Source organism: Pteropus medius, unplaced genomic scaffold, assembly GCF_902729225.1.
Source record: "Pteropus medius unplaced genomic scaffold, Ma_sr-lr_union100, whole genome shotgun sequence".
NCBI lineage: Eukaryota > Metazoa > Chordata > Mammalia > Chiroptera > Pteropodidae > Pteropus > Pteropus medius.
This window is the reverse complement of record NW_024341893.1, coordinates 1492054-1509545: the sequence shown is the minus strand read 5'-3', so window position 1 is coordinate 1509545 and position 17492 is coordinate 1492054. Positions and strand designations below refer to the sequence as shown.

The 17492-nt window shown below is 53.3% G+C and overlaps 2 protein-coding genes across 2 annotated transcripts in view; one reads left to right on the top strand and one right to left on the bottom strand.

Annotated features, from left to right (window-relative positions):
- MAP4K1 (mitogen-activated protein kinase kinase kinase kinase 1) overlaps window positions 1-5586 on the bottom strand; it is a 15195-nt gene extending 9609 nt beyond the window's left edge. The window contains 14 exon segments of the mRNA XM_039855210.1: window positions 186-310; window positions 313-391; window positions 614-730; window positions 1008-1089; window positions 1190-1252; window positions 1666-1797; window positions 2284-2356; window positions 2449-2491; window positions 2657-2704; window positions 2793-2848; window positions 4235-4299; window positions 5036-5126; window positions 5243-5300; window positions 5467-5586. Of these exon segments, the coding sequence (XP_039711144.1) occupies window positions 186-310; window positions 313-391; window positions 614-730; window positions 1008-1089; window positions 1190-1252; window positions 1666-1797; window positions 2284-2356; window positions 2449-2491; window positions 2657-2704; window positions 2793-2848; window positions 4235-4299; window positions 5036-5126; window positions 5243-5300; window positions 5467-5565 (1131 nt within the window). The 5' untranslated portion in view covers window positions 5566-5586.
- Window positions 5587-6728: 1142 nt separating this feature from the next.
- EIF3K (eukaryotic translation initiation factor 3 subunit K) lies at window positions 6729-16475 on the top strand. The gene is made up of 8 exons (XM_039854898.1): window positions 6729-6953; window positions 7822-7920; window positions 9493-9613; window positions 10803-10877; window positions 12777-12843; window positions 12938-13015; window positions 15152-15277; window positions 16407-16475. The coding sequence occupies exons 1-8, from the start codon at window positions 6895-6897 to the stop codon at window positions 16436-16438; spliced, it is 657 nt and encodes a 218-aa protein (XP_039710832.1). The 5' UTR covers window positions 6729-6894; the 3' UTR covers window positions 16439-16475.
- The last annotated feature ends 1017 nt before the right edge of the window (window positions 16476-17492 follow it).

Genomic DNA, 17492 nt, shown 5'->3' with positions numbered 1-17492 from the left:
TTGGGGATCAGGATTTGGGATCAGGAAGGTGGGGGCTCAAAGTAGTGATAGAGGGTTTGTTTGCAGGTTCCATTTGGGTATCGGGGGTCTGCTATATTTCTGAGGTCTCTTTGGAGGTCAGGGCGGTGACCGGAAGTCTCATGGGGTCTGTTTATAGGTCAAAGAGGCAGGGTCTCTACAGTTACCTTATGGGGCAGGTGGTGATGGGGCCTCTGAGGGTCTGTTTGGAAGTGATAAGTGATACAGGGGTGAAGAGGGTCTCTTGGAGCTACTATACGGTCAGGTGTCCCCAGGCTTGAGAACTCTACTCACGACAGCAGTCCGCATCTGGAATCCCTAGGGAGCTGGATCGGTGGGTGGATCTGATCCGCCGAGGGATGGCAGGGGGTGGCTGGGCAGAGCAGCAGCTACATCAGGCCATGGCCTCCAGCAGCCCCACCATCCCGTGGGCCCAGCCTGGAGCCCTCGGCTGTCCCATAACCTCTGTGCCAAGTTCCCCATCTTCCCTCCCTTTTTCCTTCCAAGAGAGGCAGCAGGAAGGCACTCCAGGCAGGGCACACAGCCTGAGCAAGGCCAGGAAGCTCCAGGGCTTTTGGAATCCAGGGCCTCTCACCTCAGGCTCCTCATCTTCAATCTCGCCAATGGGGGTCCCCTTCCCTGGGTTCCTCATTTTGTCAAGAAGATCTAGGATCAGGCTTCTGTTTAGCCCAGGCTGAGACACCAGCTGATGCTGGGGGAAGAGAAAAGGGTGTCAGCAGACAGAGGGCTGGTGCGGAGGGAGGGGTTGGGACAGGGGCTTGAGAACTGTGTAGGGGGACAGGGAGAAGGCAGGGAACTCTGGGGAACTGTGACTGGGCGATTCTGAATTTGAAAGGATTAAAAGAATTCAGGGACCCCGGCAGAGGGGCTAGGAGAAGAACTAAACCATCACTGTCCTAGGGAGCCATGGGGCCCTGGGGAATTCTAGGATATGAGTCTGGACAGGGCTTCCGGGAGGGGAGGTTTACGCTGAGCATCTTGGTGGCGCCGGGTCGTTTCTTGGGGCTCTTGGTAAGGGTGACTTTGACAAAGTTGTGGAAGGTGGCTGACCTTGGGAGGAAGGAACCAAGTTCTCGGGTGAGGGGACCAGAGACTTTCCCATCAGACCATCAGCCCCGGCTCTGCGCTCCCTCGCATCCCCTGCTCCTACCATTTGCCTTTCTCCTTTAGCCGTGGGGGCTGGTAGCCACTCTTGGTCATGAGGAAGAGAACCCTAGAAGAGTAAGGGGAGAACATGTGGTTCGGACTCCCAGTGGGGGCTTGAGGGGCCGCTAATAGCACTGAGGTCAGCAGAGAGCACGTGAGGGACAGAATGAGAATGAGGCTTGGGTTTTACGATGCACTGGGCTGCCCCTTCAAGGGAACACCGCTTATGACATTACAGAGCCACGGCAGTCACTGAGGGAGGCTCGAGATGGGGATCCCTGAGTTGGGAGTTCTTGATACAGAGGGCTGATAAAGAAGGCTTTCTGGGGTGAGGGGATCCTTGGGGGTCTCCGACTGGGCTTGGAAGAAGCAGGGTCTTCTGCGTGGGGGTCTTGATGTGGGGAAGGAGGTTGGGGGTGTGTTCAGGGTCAGGGCTAGGCGGGGTGTCTGGGCCCGGGGGGCCCTGCTCCATCTGTCTACCTGAGAGGGTGCACATCAAAGAGTGGTGGCTGGAGCTCGGCTAGCTCGATGGCAGTGATGCCCAGGGACCAGATGTCACACAGCTCGTTGTATCCCCCCTTCAGGGCCACAGCTGCCACTTCTGGAGCCATCCTGGGGGTAGAGACCCTCAGAGAGCCCGGGGTGACACAAGAAGGGGGAGGGGAGACTCCTGGTGTGGGGAGTTGGGGGAGGAAGAGAGCGAGAAGGAGAATGGGACACAGAGAGAGCCAGATGCAGAGAGAATCATAAAGATGGAGAGAAAGACAGGAATAAAGATGAGAGACAGAGACAGATGGCAAAAGAGAGAGAGACAGACAGTGAGAGACATAGAAACAAAGAGACAGAGAAAAGAGAAATCGACAGATAGAGGGAGACAGATCAGAATAAAAATCATTACAAACACAGAGAAACAGGTGGAGAGGCCCCAGGAGACCAAGGTAAATGGAAAACTCAAGAGAGAGCCAAAGGGAAGACAGAATGTTCAACAGAGCGAGGCAGAAGCAGAGAGAAGGAGCCAGAAGCAGACTCCCGGAGGTTGGTGTGGGAAAAGCCTCTGTCCCCCACCCCGTCCCTAGCTGCCCTCCAGGCACCCCTCACCAGTAAGGTGTCCCAATGAAGGAGAGGCGTCGAGCCAGTGTAGCCCCGATCTGGGCCGAGATACCAAAGTCAGCTGCAGGCAGAGGGAAAGACAGAGTGACCTGGGCTCCCCGTCCCCTGGGCCACCCGCCAGTCCACCTTCCCAACCCTCCCAGCCATACTCACCCAGCCTGACCTCCCCAGAGTCATTAATAAGGATGTTGGCTCCCTGTGGACAAGAGGGGGGATTAGAGGTTGTCACAGACCACGCCCTCCCCCAGCCCACCATTTGCCTCCATACCTCACAGCTCAATGCTACCCTAAGCCCTCCAAATACCACTCCCACCTCCTGGGCCCCCCACCCACCAAGGCCACCTTTCTGTCGCTAGACCACCTTAATGTCCCGGTGTATCTTCTTCTGTGAGTGCAGATAGGCCAGTCCCTGGAGAAGAGGAAGGGCATGGGGGCTGTGAGAGCCTGGGGGCTGGCAGGGCCCTGCCCCCACCCAGGCTCACCAGGCCTCCCCTCACCTGGAGTACTTCCCGGCAGACGTAGCTGATCTGGAGCTCTGACAGGGGCCCTGTCACTGCAAAGGTCACCCCAGGGCAGTGTTGGCTGGGAACCAGGAAACCTGGCCCCAGGAGCCCCTGGCCCCCACCCACACTGGCAGAGAGGGTGCCACGTGGGGAGGGGAGATACACGATGGGACAGGTGGGTGGGGAGGTAGAGGGATAGTCATCAAAAGAGCAGGGAACCAGAGGACAGAGGGAGACAGAGATTTATTCAACAGACATTTACTGTGTGTCTCCTGTGTGCCAGGCACTGTGGTAGACACTGGGGACACAGCTGTGGATGAGAGAGACACATTCCTGCCCTTTGGAGAGAGCATTCCAGTGGGGGAGACCAGATAAACCAGATAAATAAGTAAAATACACAGTACGCGAGATACTCATAAGAAAAACCGATGTGTGGGAAGGCTGTGACATTTTACACAGTCTGGTCAGTGAAGCCTACTCTGCGGAAGTGACAGGATGAAAATGTGAGTGGTCCCACTCAGGGGGGACAAGATCCAGTGCAGAGGCCGGGAGGTAGGAGGGTGCCCAGTGGGTGGAGCGGGGAGTCGGGGACAGGAGATGAGGCCGTTCAGCTCGGGGTGCGGTGGTGGCCAGACTTGTGGGCCACAGTGAGGAGCCTGGGCTTTTCTTCAGAGGGAAATAGAAGCCACGGGAGGGCTCTGAGCGGCGGGTGATGGGACTGCAAAATGAGGGAAGGCCGAGAGACACAGAGACAGAGAAGCAGGAACGAATCCAAACTGAGACAGAAAGAAAGATGGTTAGACAGCAAAATGTGGGAAGACCAACATACTGAGAAAGAGACAGAGCGGAGAGGGAATGACAGAGGCGGGCAAGAGACAGAGATGGTCAGAGAACAGGTCTGAGTCTGGCTGTGTGAGTCGCTTCCTTTCTGTTGGCCTCAGTTTCCCCCCTAAAGACTTTTTAATAAAGTCCTTCCTTTACTGACATTTGAGGTGTTGGGCTGGAAGGAGACAGGGCGATGGTCAAAGACAGAGGTGGGCATCAGAAATCGAGAGGTGATCAGAGGCCACTCCACCTCCACCCTCAAATTCGCCAGGAGAGTGAAAAGTAGGCTGAGAGAGAGAATCCGGAATTCATTCACTCATTCAATGAAAATGTGGGCACCTACTATCAGCCGAAAATGCAGAAATACTCAAACACACGAATAGACGGTGAGAAAATGCAGACACAGAGGAAGATGGGGAGGGGAGGAGAGGGGATCATACTGTGCAGAAAGATTGGGGCTGGACTGTCGGGTCCTGGAAAGCAGGGCCCAGAAAAGGAGTTCATTGTGTGAAATATGGACCAGAAAAAAGGTCCCAGGAGACACAAACACAGCGACAGAGAGATGGAATGGAGGGACGGGGCTGCCTGGATGCCCTTGCCCTTCCCCTTACCTTGGTAGATGTCCTGGAGAGAACCAGCCCCACAGAATTCCATGCAGATCCAGAGCTTCTGCAGCCTACAGCAGTTCAAGAGTAGTAATAACAACAGCAATGATAATAGTGATAAGTTATCGTTTATAGGACAGCCTCTGGCTAACTGTCTTGTTCTGAACTTTAACAGCTGTCATCTCTCTAGCTCCCTTTGTCCACCAGAGTGAGATCGTCCCACTTCTGTTTTATAGATAGGGAAGTTGAGGCTCAAAGAGGAAATGTTGTGTTCAGGATCAACTGGACTCGAACCCAGGTCTTTGGGCTCCTAACCCAGGGCATTCTCTGCTGTCTCATGCTAACCTAGAAAACAGGGCAGAGATCTCACAGGTTGCAGAGGTTTGGAGGAGACACAGAAGTACCAAGGTGCCAGGTCTGGGGGACAGAGTTCATTATTGGAGCATGTGGGATATTAAATTGGGGGTCAGGGAATTTAGAAGTTGATATTGAAAGAGGAGGGAAACTGGGGGACCCGAAGGACAGGATGATGAAAGATTAGTTTTAGGAGACTTAGTTTCAGAGTTGGTTACTATGAAGAGATCAATTTTGGGGACCCATGGTCAGAAATGGGACTCAGAATTGGACGTTAGATTAGGAGGTGTTTGGTCAGAAAAGTGAGACTTTGGACTAGGGATCGAGTTAGGACTGCCCCCGTTAGAATGGGAGTCCAGGATTAGAGATCAGGTTAGTGGGGTGCCCTGGTTAGGCATGGAGATTGTGCGGTAGGGGCTGGGCTGGGTCCCAGGCAGGTCTGAGGCTCATCACCAGAGATAACTCCCATGGTAGGCCACGATGTTGGCGTGCCGGCAAGTTTTCAAGATGAGGATTTCCTTCTGAAGTGTGGAAACGTCGTCGTCTGCGAGGAGGGGCAGAAGAGAAAAACCACTGCAGGGAGGGAGGATAGGGGCGATCCCAGAGTTCCAGGAGATGGGAGGGGTGGGGTGGGGAAGGAGCTCCTGGGTCCTCTCTCACCAGGCTCCATCTTCACCATCTTCAATGCCACCAGGTCCCCAGTCACCTTGTCTCGAGCCTTGGAAAGGGGAAGTTGACAGTCAGACAGTCTCCGTCCCCCTGAATTCCACCTCAGCATCGCTGAGCCAACGCCAGGGACTGGGACCCTCTCTCAACCCCTTCCCTCCTTGGGTCTCACCCCACAGGTCACTGGTTGAAGGGTGATGGAGGAGGGGGGTCCTCACCTTGAAGACTTCCCCATAGGTGCCGCCGCCAAGCCGCTGCAGCAGGTCGTAGTGGTCCCGGGGGTCCCTATTAAAGATGTCAGGGCCCACGAGGTCCATTCCTGGCAGCCGGAGCTGGGCCTGCGCCCAGGGGCCAGCAGGGCCTCAGGGCTCAAGTGCTGGCACCTCCCTCCCTCCCTCCCCACACGCCCTGCACCCGCCTTGCCTGCACAGGCTGTGGCCTCCCCCTTCCCCACTCTCGCTTCCTGCCCTAGCTGCAGGCTGTGCAGCCAGCTCCACCCCCTGTCCCCTGGGCCCTGAAAGCCTGTGAGGGGCAGCTTGCCTTGGGACCCAGGGGACCCCTTCCACCTTCAGAGCCCTGGGCTGAATATAAACCAGATGCAAACTATCTTAAGTGTGACCTGGTGGGCGCCTTAGCAGTCCCTCCCCCGTTCTGGGCGGTGGCTGAAAACCCCCTTCGAACCTCTGCTGAGTGCTCGAGTTTGGCCACAACCCAGAGATGGCAAGTCTGCACAGGGATGTTCATGCAGTGGACTTTACTGTTCGCCGGGCACATACATGCACTTAGTGATAATCCCGTGCGGGGCGCAGACCTGTCGATGTGCACATGCCTGGATATCCGTATGCACACGTGTGGATGTACCCAGAGCACGTGACACATACCTGTGGATTCACGCCCGTAGTGTGCAGAATCTGTGCCCACATAACTTAAGACAGCACACATGGGCGCTCCCCTTCATCCACAATACTGGAGTCTATGCGGGGACTGGGCGCAATCATGCAGCGTCCAGAATCCCCTAAAACTCCAGTCCTTGCCGGGCAGAGCACAATAGCTTGGCGGGCCCTCAGTCCTGGAGTTAGAGTGAAGCGTAGGGACGGTTTGGGACTTGGCGACTGCGGAGCTCAGGAGCCCACCTCAGGGGTCCAGGCCTGGGGGAAAGGGGCCCTCGGAGAGCACCTGCCTCTGGACTTGGCCATGGCCCAGAGGGAAGACCACTACGTGCATCCCAACACAGTTTTGTGAGTTCACAGCTGCGTGCTCGCCGTCAGAGATCCGTTTCCTTCCCAAAGTTCGCGCGCAAGCCCGGGGAAGTAGAGCGCAAAGCCCGGGAAGAGCTTTGCCCCGCCTCCGCGCCCCGAGAGGGCGCGGGCGCGCTGGGCCAGACGGAGCTTTTTCTCACGCTGCGGGTCCGGCTCGGGCGGGGCGTATGCGCACGCGCCGACTGCGCCCTCTGGGGAGAAGTCACGTGGCAGCCAGAAAGCGTAGCCGCCGCAAAAGGGAGCTTTCTCCCCTACACCCGCCCCGGGGCTGGGGAGAAAACAGCGACGTAGTTTCCGTTTCCGCCATCTTTTCCTCTTCCGGTCCTCGAGGACGCCGCGCCGGCTGGGACTTCGGCTCCAGCCCGGGTGTGGGGCGCGACGGAAGCTATGGCGATGTTTGAGCAGATGAGAGCGAACGTGGGCAAGTTGCTCAAGGGTATCGACAGGTCTGAGCCCGGTCGGTGGGAGCGCGTCTGCCCAGGCGGGGTGGAGGAAAGGATTTCTGGAGATGACAGGGGTGGTCAGGATCCTGGGTTTGCTCGGGGTGGGACTTCCCAGTCATCCTGGGGGAGATGTTTAAGTCAACAGCACTGCAAAAGCCTAGAGGCAGGAGATAGCCTTGCCTACCACTCAGCTCCCCTCTTCAGTGGCGTTAAGGTCTCTCTCAGCTCCTCAGTTTCCTCTCTGCTCCTCAGCCTCTCATTGTGCCTCTCAGTGCCTGTTCATCTTTCTCTTCTTTCCCCCTCTTGTCATTCATTCAACATACGTTCACTAAAGTCTTTCAGTGCTGAGCAATGCTGGAGACCAAGAGGTGACCAAGTCAGCCGCAGACCATGCTTTCACGGAGTTCTCAGTTTAGAGTCCACACAAAACCGACAATAGACAGGGATAGCTGGGAGCAGTCAGAGCTATGATAGGGGAAGCACAGGCAGATTGGTCAGGATTGGGATGGCGGAAGCTAGGGAGGCTAGGATGGGGCTAGACCAGGGTGGGGGCTTGGAGAGGGGAGGAAGGAGTGGATGGCAAAGATGTCCAGGAGGCCAGATATACAGGCTGCAATGACTGGTTATCTGAGAGGTTGGGGAGGCATCCCAGGCTCTGAGGGAGTTTAGAGCTTAGACTCAGGTCTGGGATGTGGATAAGTTTCTTTAGAGTTTATAGAGCCAGTTCAGGATTTAGGTAGAGCTAGTGGCCAGTGCCAGATTTAAAGGGAAGAAAGGAAATGGGGAGTAGCAGGTTACTGTGCCCACCCCCAATAAAGTGGCTGGCCTCAGTCCGTCTCCTCTCAGCTCATCTATCTCGATTCTCCTCTAGGTATAATCCTGAGAATCTGGCCACCCTGGAGCGCTATGTGGAGACACAGGCCAAGGAGAATGCCTATGATCTGGAAGCCAACCTGGCTGTCCTGAAGCTGTGAGTGTTTGCCTCCAACCTCTCCCCCATGCCAGCAGCCAGCAGGGTACCACTCCCAACACTGGGTGGAGCGGGAGTTGGGTGTAGCCTGCACGACGTAGCTTCTTTTGGTGTGCAAGACCAGGAAGCTAAGGAAGTTAGGGCAGGAGAAAGGATGGATTTTAAAAAAATAATGACAAAACAAATACAGGCTAGTACATAAAACAAATACAGCCAATCCTCCAAATCCATGGGTTCTGCATCCATGGATTCAACCCACCGAAGACTGAAAATATTCCTCCGAAAGTATGATGTTGCTGATGTGTACTATGTAGGTTGGCCTACGATGGTTGCATCTGTATTGAACATGTACAGATTCTTGTCATCATTCCCTAAACAATACTGTGTAACTACTCTTTACATGGTAGTTACATTATGTTAAGTATATGAGAGGATGTGCTTAGGTTGTATGCAAATACTGTGCCATTTCATAAAAGGAACTTGGGCATCTGTGGATTTTAGTATGCACAAGTGCTCCTGAAACCAACCTCTTGTGAATGCCAAGGGATTGTATATAGCTTAACAAGTAATTATAAATGAATGCCCCTGTGATCACCATTCCTATTGCAAAATTGAGTGTTGCTAGTGCCCCAGGCCCTTTGCCCCATGTTTTGTGCCAGCCACCCCCACCGCTCGCCCTGGTAACCACTCTTATACTCTCATGGTCTGGCTTTATTTGACACATTCATCCTGATGAGCTTAGCTCGGGTTCGCCTGCTTTGAACTTGATACAAATGTAGTCCTACAGCGTGAGTTCTTCTGCATCTGGCATCTTCCACTCAGCACTGGGTTTGTGAGATCCACCCATTTCCCATGGGGCTGTGGTTCGCTTGTTGTCATTGCTGTATAGTGTTGCACTGTGTGACTGTGTCCTAATTATCCATGCTGTTGACGGATGCTTGGGTTCTTCCCCCTCGGTGCTTTGTTCACACACTACCAGCTGTGTAATTTTTATAGCTTGCAGAGCCTCAGTTTTGACATCTGGAAAATGGAGATAACAGCACTTGTATTTGTGGGGCTAGGTAGAAGGTTATCGTGGTAACAGCCGCTTAGCGCTCACTCTGGTAGCTGCTATGTTCTACGCTTTGTATCTGTTAACTCAGATGCTCTCTTGCCCTTGCGAGGTAGATAAGGTTGTTATTGTCCCCTTTTGCAGGAGAGGAAACTGATGGACAGAGAATTTATAATCAGTAGTCCAAGGTCACTCCGCAGAGAAGTTTAAACCCAAACTGTCTGGCTCCAGAACCTTGACCATCGTTCCAGCCTGCTACTTATGTACGCGTTTGCGAGTCACTTAACAGTGTCTGGCTCGCTGAGTGGTTGTGAGGACTAACTGTCCCTGTCTACAGGGCAGGAAAGTGGGGTCAGGGAGGGTAAGGTCACACAGCCAGAGAGTGTTGTACTTGAGATCGGAGCTGGGGCATGTCCAGCTCCTGGGCTCCAAGCCAAAGCAGTGTGCACCCTGCCTAGCACCTGGTGAGGCTCTGGGACCTGGAGATGCCACTCTTGCTGTGTTTTCGTTCTCCTTCCCAGGTACCAGTTCAACCCAGCCTTCTTTCAGACCACAGTCACCGCCCAGATCCTGCTAAAGGCCCTCACCAACCTTCCCCATACCGATTTCACGCTGTGCAAGTGCATGATCGACCAGGCACATGTATCCTTCCAGCTCCTGGGCCTGGGTGGATGCGGGAAGGGCGGCGCAGGGGAGTGTTCTGTGAGTTCAGCCACAAATCCTGAGTACCTGCCTGCTCCAGGGGTGGCCCGGTGCTGGGTGGGGCTGGGACGCTGGTGGCTGAGACCGGCTTGGCCCCTGCCCTCACAGAGCTCACAGTGCAGTGCAGGAGACAGGTCCCCTGTCAGTGACAGCTTGGAGTAGTCAGGGCATAGGGTTAGAGGGGCCAGAGGACGGGCCATCTGATAGATCAGTTAAGTGAAGCTGTAGGTAAGACAGATCCAGGCAGAAGGAACAGTATGTAAGGAGGCCTGGAGGAAAAGCAGAGCTCATTGCCGTCTTTCGGAGGCCGTAGAAGAAGTTGGGCATAGTCATGCCACAGACTTCAAAGTGGATTTCAGACTCAGAAAAGGCATATTGGAAGGAATTAATGCTGCAGAGTGATAGGGGTGGATTTATGCTTTAGAAAGAATCCCATGAGCGTATATATCCTCGGTGCCTGGCCCAGTACTGGCCTTCGGTGAGAAAATGTTAAATGAAAATTGGTGAACTGGGTCCCCCACCCCCCACACACCCGACCCGCTTGCTTTGCCGCTGGTCCAACACTTGGCCAGATGAGCCTCCAGCTATTCTTCAATCACTTGAGAAAGTTGGCAGAGTCCCCCACCCATGCTGGGCCCTGTGCTTGTAGCACTCACAGTCCCAGGGCTGTCACACCTACCTGCCCATTAGTGGCTAAGAAATGGCAGCTTACTCACTGAGCCTTCTCTGCCAGGTAGGTCCATGGGAATGCCTGCCTGAGAGATTGTTCACCTTCCCCAGGAGTCTGTTCTGGTGGCTTAAAAATATAGGCATGTGATACTAAAAGTACAAAAAAGTGTAGAGTAAAAAAGTCAGGTTTTTTTTTCCCCTCCCTTGTCCCACAGCCACCCCACTTCCCTCCCAGGAGGCAGCAGTTGTTTACAGCTCTTGGGGACCTGTCCCCAGATCCTGCAGATACATAGGTGTGTGTGTTAGGCGCACGGTTCTGCATCAGGTTGTTCTGTCACCTTTTGCCATTACAACCCAGCTGCAGTGAACAGAAGGAGGTGGGCAGGAAGGGCTGGTCCAGGATTCAGCAGCAGCCTCCCGGGGCTCTGTGACCATTTGCCCTTAACGTGGCCTCCTCCAGCAAGAAGAACGGCCCATCCGGCAGATTTTGTACCTCGGAGACCTGCTGGAGACGTGCCACTTCCAGGCCTTCTGGGTAACTTCTCTTGGGTCCAGGGGCGGAGTGGGTTCCTGGGCCACGCCACACGGTGGACTGCTATAAGTAAGGCCCACGCACGCTGATTGATCATGCACAGCGATGGGCCCAGTGCTAAGGGCTTTGTGAACGTGGTTGCATGGAATTGTCATCCTCACGTGGAGCCAGGGTTCCCAGGTAGTCCCCTGTGCCCACAGGGCTGGGGCTGACACGTTTTTCCAGCAAAGAACCTCCATGGCCTGAACATTCTCCCTGCCCTGCTCTTCCACTCCTGCAGCTTCCCAAGTGGGAACCGCTGCCCTAGACTTGTCTGTAGCAGAGATCGTTTCCTCCTCTGGCCATGAATGTCAGACGTTTCCACCCTCTGACCACTCCTAGCTTCCCAGCTCACCCCTTTGAGGTCTCCAAGCCGATATTCTCCGACTGACCAGCGCCCCCAGTCCTCTGTTCCGCTTCCTCCTTTAGCTTAAGCTGTGCATTCCCATCCCCCACCCCGCACCCCCATACACATATCCGAGAGGATCAGCGAGGCTGGAGAGAAGGCCGTCAAGGCTGTGACAGCTCAGGTCCATGGCCCTCGGCAACTCGCGGCCTAGTCTTTGCTTTCCTCCTCAGTGGGTCCCTCCCCGGCTCTGCTGGACAGCTGCACGCCTGCTCCCCCGCCCCCTTCTCACCTCAGCTTCTGGTCCAGCGTCCTGCTACGTAGGAAGATGGAAGCAGCCAGAGACCTCACACACGCCCCTGGCCTGGCCCTGACGTCCATCACAGCCGAACGAGCACTTTTCGGTTTTAGTGGACGCACGTCCCTCTCATCTCAGGCCACCGCCCCCTACCCCTCTGGTGCACCGACCCCTTTCCCTTGTGCCCACTTAGTGGTGTCACAACAGCAGTCTTCCCCATTGTCTCATAACAGCAAATGTGGCCTTTCTTGGTTATTTCTGTCACCATCGAACACGTCTCCCTTGCCGTTAGTTCTAGCCTGAAAAAGAGAGTGCTCACTGACCTCCACATTTCCCCCGCAGTCCGCCTCCTGCCCCCTTCTCTGCTCCCCTTCAGCCTCTGGGGACCGGCTGTCCCAGTTTGCCCAGGTCTTTCCTGGTTTTAAAACTAGAAGTCCCACATTCCTGGAAACTCTTCAGTCTCAGGCGACTCGCGGCTGTCGGTCACCTGCTCCTGGGACAGCTTGGCTGTGCTCGGTGTCCCTGGCTCCTCATGCTCACTCAAGTGACCATCACTCCTCAGGCTGGTGACAACCTTCTTTCCCAACATGAACGCTACGTGACACTGCTGTTGTCCAGATCAGCAGACGCCTCCCTGATCCTGGGCCCAGTAGGTCGTTTTCAGGCCCCGTCTTATGTGTCCTGTCAGCCCCTTTGACAGGGCAGTCATCCACTGCTCCCTCAAACCGTTTCATCACTTGGCTCCAGGAGTATCCTGGCTTTCCTCCCACCTCACTGGCTGCTCCTCCTCATCCTGTGGCTTCCTCATGTCCCCCACTAATGTTGGCGGGAGCCCTTGCTGAGAAGGTGACATTTGAGCAGAGATCTGAAGGAAGTGAGGGTGCTAGCCACGGGGGAGAAGAGTTCCAGACACAAGAACAGGCAGTGCAGAGGCCCTGAGGTGGGCTGGTGCCTGGCGCGACTGAGGGAGTGAGGAGGCCCCGTGACTGGATTGGGGGTGAATGGGGGGAAGGGCACAGGTGAGGGTCAGACCCCGCAGGGCCCCGTGGGCCGTGCGTGGCAGGCCTTTTCTCTCAGTGAAACAGCAAGGGGACGTGGCTGAGTGCAGTTAGCTAATCTGCGTCTATCCCCTCTCTTGGGATTGTGAGTTCTGCCTGCCAGGGTCAAACCCAGCTCTGCAACATTAACATTATCGTCAACATTGTCACCCCTCTCACAGCAAGCCCTGGACGAAAACATGGACCTCTTGGAAGGTATAACTGGTTTTGAAGATTCTGTCCGGAAATGTAAGTCCCTCCCTGAGCCCGGGCTCCCCAGCAGGGGGAAGGTGGAGTGGCAGGGTTCTGGGCTCTTTACCATCTTTGTACCTGACATCCACAGTTATCTGCCATGTCGTGGGCATCACTTACCAGCACATCGATCGCTGGCTACTGGCTGAGATGCTCGGAGACCTGACAGGTAAGTCCCTTGCCAGGTCCCCCTTGCCAGGTCCCCCTTGCCAGTCTAATAGGTTGGGGTGGTCAGGGCAGTGGGCTTCAGCCAGCTCCTCCGATGGACGCACCCCAGCCTCGCCCGCTCATTAGCAAAGGCCCAGCCCAGGGATGAAGTAAAGACTCTGTTTAAGACATCTCCTTCTTTGGGAGAGATCAATGACATTCATTCATTTGTTCTGCATAAATTATTGAATGTCTACTCTGCCAGACACTGTTCTTGGCCCCCGGGACATGGCAGTGAACAAACAAAATGGCTCAGATTTATTCTCACAGAGGTAGTATAGCAGATAACAAATTAAGATGTACGTGTCCAGTGACAAGTCTTTCAAGACAGCTTGTAGAGTGGGACAGGGCGTTGCTTCGGTGGAATGATGCGGGCAGCCCGAGGGCAGAACAAATGTGAGGATCCTGTGGCTGAAGCAGAGTGAATTGCGGGGAGCCAGGGCAGAGGGGTGCCGGTAGGAGTGAGATCTCCAGATAAAGCGGGGCCTCCTGAGGACTTTGACCTTTACCCCGAGTGAGATGGAGCCATAGAAGGGTTCTGAGCAGGGAGGGACGTGACCAATTTATGTTGTTGAAAGATCGTTCCAAAAAGAAAAAATATATAGTGTGTGTATGTGTGTATAAAGTAGTTGCTCATTTTTGCAAAAATAAACAGGAAGGAAAATTTTTTGGAAACTAATGGGGCAGAAGTGAGGGGTGAGAACAGGCGGGAGAGGGGTAGGTTGAAGGTGAGATTCTCTGAGTACCTTAGTTTTGCCTTTGATCTAGGTAGTTTTTGTAGGATGTTTGTTTTTGGTTTTTTGTTTGTTTGTTTTTTAGTGGAAGCTAACTTTTATTGGATACTTCGTGTCAGGCAGTATACTAAGCGTTTTATATCAGATAGGTGTTTTACTTACTTGAAAATGAAATTAGCCTTTTGGCCAGAACCTCCATCTTTCAGTAATTCATCAAAAATGGCCAACACAAAGAGAAAGAGGACAGGCCCCTGCTATGTGTTCTCTAGGCTTTTTAGAAAACATGGAGTTATTCCTTTGGCTATGAACATGCAAAGCCTCAGGAAAGGTGATATCGCAGACATCAAGGGAATGGTCACTGTTCAAAAAAGCACTCCCCACCGGTGTTACCATGGCAAAACTGGAGGAGTCTACAGCGTTACCCAGCATGCAGTTGGCATTGATGTAAATAAACAAGTTAAGGGCACGATTCTTGCCGAGAGAATTAATGTACGTATTGAGCATATTAAGCACTCTAAGAGCAGAGATGGCTTCCTGAAATGTGTGAAGGAAAATGATCAAAGAAAGAAGGGAGCCAAAGAGGAAGGTGCCTGGGTTCAGCTGAAACGCCAGCCTGCTCCACCCAGAAAAACACACTGTGAGAATGAATGGAAAGGAGCATGAGCTGCTGGAGCCCATTCCCCAGGAATTCATGTAAAAAAATAAGTAAAAGACCTCCAATTGAGTAGGTGTCCCCTCCCCCAAATAAATATTTAAAGAAACTGTCCTTAAAAAAAGAAGTGAAATTAAGTCAAAAGAAGATGAAACAACTCTTTGAAAATAAAAAGAAGCAGATGAATCTGTATCAAATTGGAGATAATTATACAGGAATTCTTTCAAGTAGCAGTAACACTGTCTGGTCCTACATCCCAAGTGGCATATTTTCTAAGAGCGAAAAAGAACTGCAAAGAAATTTCAAACCTGGCGCCATAGGCTTATTGTTAGTGGTAGTGTTGATACGGTTTTTAAACATTTCGTGTTTGTTGTGGGAGAAAGCAAATAAGTAAATATACTGCTGTTATTAGGAACCAATAGTTGCTCTGGGAGATAAAAGAGGTGAATATAGAATAAAAGCTGAAACAAAGCCCAGGTGATGGTAAGGGTCTGAAAGCGAAAAGGCTCCCCCTGGCGGCCATTTGGATAATGAACTATCACCGCGGGGCTGGCCCAGGGACAGTCTGGCTGCTGCTGCTGCCCAGACAGAAGATATCGGTAGCTTCTGAAGCAGTTGGGCAAGGAGGGTGCCCTGGCCTTTGGCTCTCAGGCCCCCTGGGGCTGTGGGATCTGAGTAACTGAAGCTCCTGTGCTGCCTGTGTCACCTGCAGACAGCCAGCTAAAGGTGTGGATGAGCAAGTACGGCTGGAGTGCTGATGAGTCGGGCCAGATCTTCATCTGTAGCCAGGAAGAGAGCATTAAGCCCAAGAACATCGTGGAGAAGATTGACTTTGACAGTGAGTGGTGGCCCGAGGCCTCAGGCTGTGGGTCTAAGGGGAAGCCCTTCCACAGAGACCAGGGCTGGGGCTCCCCAGGACCTGGAGTGATTTGTTTTGGTTCAGGGCTGGGAAATCTGCATCTGCCAGACTCTGCTGACCTCTTCTGTCACAGGCCTGCCACCCAGGGAGGAATGACAAGGTGGTGCTTGGTGTCCTCCCCTGGGACTTCCAGGCTCTGTGTCATGCCCCGCTGCACTCAAGACTTCCCAGGGCCTGGAGGAGCCTTGTGACGTGTCCCTACACCCTTACTGGTCCCAGGGGCTCTATCTCATTATCTGTCGTTTGTCCTCGGGGCTCCCGGGCCTCAGCCCTGGCGTCTGCTGAGATGCAACAATCACCAGAAAGTGCAGGCTCTGGAGCCGAGTTGGCTGGTTGGGGATCTTGGTTCTCTGCTTTGTAGCTGCGTGACTTTGGGCAAGTGATTTCACTGCTCTGTGCTTTGGTTTTCTCATCTAAAAAGTGGGGAAGACAGTACCAATAATTATGAGGGATACTGTGACATCGTAGTTCCTTATACTTAAGTTGTTGGGTCCTCATATCACCCTTCAAGGTGGGTGTCATTAAAGGTTCACATTGGTACAGTGTGGTTTCTCAGTACAAACCAGTTAATGTGGTACTTCATTGAGGAACCAAATTGAGTGAACCGTCTTCTCCACACTTGGGGACCGTGGACTCTTGCTCTAAATGAAATGTGCCCATCGTGTTGGGGTTCTGCAGGGAGGAGATGCAGGCCCACCATTCAGTATCTTTCAAAAAGTGTGTTGTTATGATAGCAATGAATAACACTCAGTACCAGGAATTGTTCTAATCATGTCGCTCAATCCTGTGCTCCTGTGGGTAGATGCTTTGTACAGATGGGGAAGCTGATGTACCTGGTACGTGGCAAAGCTGATATCTGAACCTAGACCTCCTTACCTCAGAGTCCAGTTCTTTAAGGACTTCTTCAAACTGCTTTTGTGATGGTGACTAAGGCCCAGAAGGGGGTTGTAATCTGCTGCTCACTAGTTTGGATGCTGTGGTCGTTGCCTCTAGGTTCATCTCCCATTCTTCTCACATTGATGCTGGTCCCCCCTTCTCTTCTCAACAGGTGTGTCCAGCATCATGGCCTCCTCCCAGTAACTTTGCTGGCGTTTAATAAAGATTCGTTGACTTCTTAGCCTCGTCGTCTCCTCATTGGCTTCCTGCCCCTGCCCTTCGCCCACCAGAGGGCGCCCAGGAGCTGGCCATTTGCTGGAACCCCCAGTGGCAGGGCTTCTACCTCCTTTTTTCCCTTCCAATGCGGTTAGCTGGCTCTTAACCACATGAGGACTATGTATGACATCACACTCCTTCCACTGAGTTGTACATACAGTCCCCGAATTATGATTTTCAACTTTACAGTTTTGTGAAAGCAATACTCAGTAGAAACCATGCTTCCAGTTTTGAACTTTGTTCTTTTCCTGGACTGGCAATATGTGGTACAAAACTCATGATGCTGGGCAGTGTCAGCCATAGGCTAATATACGTGTTCTGAGCAGTTTAAGGTCAGCCAGCTGAGCTATGATGTTCAGGTGGTTAGGCGTATTAAATGCCTTTTCAACTTAATGGTATTTTGAACTTTATCAGGATGTAACCCCATCGTATGCAGAGGCGCATATATACAAGAAAGCCTTGCTCGCAGCTTGACTTCCTCCCCGGCTGGGCCTCAGCAGCGGACCTTCCACCCCCCACTTCCTGACCTGTCCTGTCATCAGTGTAGGTCAGGTGTCCGTGAGTGAGTCAGCAAGAAGGAGGAGACGTGAATGAGACAGGAGCCCAGCCCTGCAGCTGGTCCTAGCCTGGGCTTTTCTGCCTTTGTGAAACAGCCTGAGGTTCCTGGTGGGGGGAGGCACACCTGTGCCCTTGGGCCTGGCAGGTACAGGCACTAGTGGCCCAGGGCAGTGGCTGGAAGGGTGAATGGGGGAGGATTCTGGCCGCAGCCAATCCTGGATGCTGCTCAACCCGTTGTGTGTCCTTGGTTATGAGGATTTCATGACCTTTGCCAGTAAAGGTCTCAAACAAGGTCCTTGCCTGTTAGTGCATAGAAAACAGGAGTCATTGTTAATTTCAGACTCAGAAGAGTTTGTCCCCAAGGTTGCAAACTAGTCCCCAGCGTTCTTATTCAGAGAGACTTCACAAGAAAATTTGGATTTTC

Coding starts and splice junctions, on each gene's coding strand:
- EIF3K (XM_039854898.1), top strand. CDS start 6,895: ATGGCGATGTTTGAGCAGATGAGAGCGAACGTGGGCAAGTTGCTCAAG. Junction 7,921..9,492: donor AACCTGGCTGTCCTGAAGCT/GTGAGTGTTTGC, acceptor TCTCCTTCCCAG/GTACCAGTTCAACCCAGCCT. Junction 15,278..16,406: donor GGAGAAGATTGACTTTGACA/GTGAGTGGTGGC, acceptor TCTTCTCAACAG/GTGTGTCCAGCATCATGGCC.